Source organism: Nansenia antarctica (genome assembly GCF_963989245.1).
Source record: "Nansenia antarctica genome assembly, chromosome: 5".
Taxonomy (NCBI): domain Eukaryota; kingdom Metazoa; phylum Chordata; class Actinopteri; order Argentiniformes; family Microstomatidae; genus Nansenia; species Nansenia antarctica.
Genome location: NC_137690.1, coordinates 74,199,745 through 74,202,244, shown reverse-complemented (window position 1 = coordinate 74,202,244; position 2,500 = coordinate 74,199,745). Strand labels below are relative to the sequence as shown.

The 2,500-nt window shown below is 51.8% G+C and overlaps 1 protein-coding gene across 1 annotated transcript in view; it reads left to right on the top strand.

The window, feature by feature from the left end:
* npr1a (natriuretic peptide receptor 1a) overlaps nucleotides 1-2,500 on the top strand; it is a gene marked incomplete at both ends in the record, with an annotated part of 29,008 nt that overhangs the window by 9,930 nt on the left and 16,578 nt on the right. The window contains one exon of the mRNA XM_080531962.1: nucleotides 612-696. Within this exon, the coding sequence (XP_080388088.1) occupies nucleotides 612-696 (85 nt within the window). The remainder of the gene's footprint in view (nucleotides 1-611; nucleotides 697-2,500) is intronic.

Below are 2,500 nucleotides of genomic sequence, written 5' to 3'. Positions count from 1 at the left end.
CGCGCCCAAAGCGAGACTTTCCAAACCGGACCGGACTAACATTGATGACACAAGCCTGATTCTGAACGAGGCTTTCCTTTTAACCGCAAATACACTAATCAACGTACGTGGAATACCCCCCAGGTTTGAAATGACGAAATAGAATCTAAGCTCTGTCCAATAGCGTTGCTGCCCCCCACTCCCTCCCTAATGGACCTATCGCTAAGCCACGCCCCCTTTGAAAAATCAGACAAACAAACAACGCTTCACTGACAGTGACTGACTGACCGACCGTGACTGAATGACATTCAATGACTTACAATGGCGGGAGTTGGCAAATTTCTGATTTCTGATTTACCACAGCAAGTAATAGACATGTTTTTTTTTTAAGATGACAAGAATATTTTAGTCTAGAAGCTTTTCACCATCAGATATTAGCGAGTTGTTTGTCCGAATTTTCTGCCTGTAGTGACTTTTGCTGTGATATGATTGGACTATTTCTATTTTGGGGCGTGGCTTAGCGATAGGTCCATTGGAGGACATGAAGGGAACATGATGGTTCTACTTCCTGGTGTCGTGACCCTGTGCTTGTCGGGTCATGTGACTGCGTGTCTGATGATGTCATCTCTCAGGGACCGTCACCATGCACCAGATGGTGGCTATCGTGGTGTGCTTCATCTTCGTCATCATCGTCACGGTTACCATCTTCATCTACAGGTGAGTGCCCCCCCTCCCCGCTCCTCCACCTCCCTCTCCTCCTCCCCCCCCCTCCTCCCTCCTTTTCCTGGACACATGGGGTCTATGGTTATGGGTTCTGATGCCACCCTCCCTCCCTCACCCATCCTCCTCCCCCCTCTTGACCCCCCCTCCCCTCATCTCATCTCTCTCTTTCACTCTTTCTTTCAACCCATTTCTTTCTTCCCTGTTTGCTCATCCATCTTCATCAACAACAACAACAACAACAACAACAACAACAATGGTGTTTCTCTCTCTTCATCTCTCTCTTTCTCTCTCTTCATCTTATTCCTCCTTTCTTTCTTACCTGCGACGCTGTCCTTGACCTCCCTCTCTACCCCTCCCTCTCCATCCCTCCCTCTCTATCTCTCCCTCTCTACCTCTCCCTCTCTACCTCTCCCTCTCTACCTCTCCCTCTCTACCCCTCCCTCTCTACCCCTCCCTCTCCAACCCTCCCTCTCTACCCCTCCCTCTCTACCCCTCCCTCTCCATCCCTCCCTCTCCATCCCTCCCTCTCTACCTCTCCCTCTCTACCCCTCCCTCTCCATCCCTCCCTCTCTACCCCTCCCTCTCTACCCCTCCCTCTCCATCCCTCCCTCTCTACCCCTCCCTCTCTACCCCTCCGTCTCTACCCCTCCCTCTCTACCCCTCCCTCTCTACCCCTCCCTCTCTACCTCTCCCTCTCCATCACTCCCTCTCTACCCCTCCCTCTCCATCCCTCCCTCTCTACCCCTCCATCTCTACCCCTCCCTCTCCATCCCTCCCTCTCCAACCCTCCCTCTCTACCCCTCCCTCCCTCTCCATCCCTCCCTCTCCATCCCTCCCTCTCTACCCCTCCATCTCTACCCCTCCCTCTCCATCCCTCCCGCTCCAACCCTCCCTCTCTACCCCTCCCTCCCTCTCCATCCCTCCCTCTACATCCCTCCCTCTCTACCTCTCCCTCTCTATCCCTCCCTCTCCACCCCTCCCTCTCTACCCCTCCCTCTCTACCTCTCCCTCTCCATCCCTCCCTCTCCATCCCTCCCTCTCTACCCCTCCCTCTCCATCCCTCCCTCTCTACCCCTCCCTACTCTCTTCTCTCTCTCTCTCTCCTCCATCTTCCTTCCCTCTCTTTATGAAACGTCTCATCACAGAGAGATCACAGCTCGTCCACGGAGGGATGGAGAGAAGAATGGATATAGAGATGGATAGAGGGATGGATAGAGGGATGGATAGAGGGATGGATAGAGGGATAGATAGAGGGATGGATATAGAGATGGAGAGAGGGATGGGTAGAGGGATGGATAGAGGGTTGGATAGAGGGATAGGGACTGTTTGACAATATATGATATCTTCACAAGACGCATTTGTTATCTGATATTAATTGTTTACCTTTCATAGTTAAAACATTAATCATTTGAGGTTTGTTATGCCAAACTCCATCCCGTTGTGTTAACACTAGAACAGCCATGGGTGGGGTCATTAACACTAGAACAGCCATGGGTGGGGTCATTAACACTAGAACAGCCATGGGTGGGGTCATTAACACTAGAACAGCCATGGGTGGGGTCATTAACACTAGAACAGCCATGGGTGGGGTCATTTAACACTAGAACAGCCATGGGTGGGGACATTAACACTAGAACAGCCATGGGTGGGGTCATTAACACTAGAACAGCCATGGGTGAGGTCATTAACACTAGAACAGCCATGGGTGGGGTCATTAACACTAGAACAGCCATGGGTGGGGTCATTAACACTAGAACAGCCATGGGTGGGGTCATTAACACTAGAACAGCCATGGGTG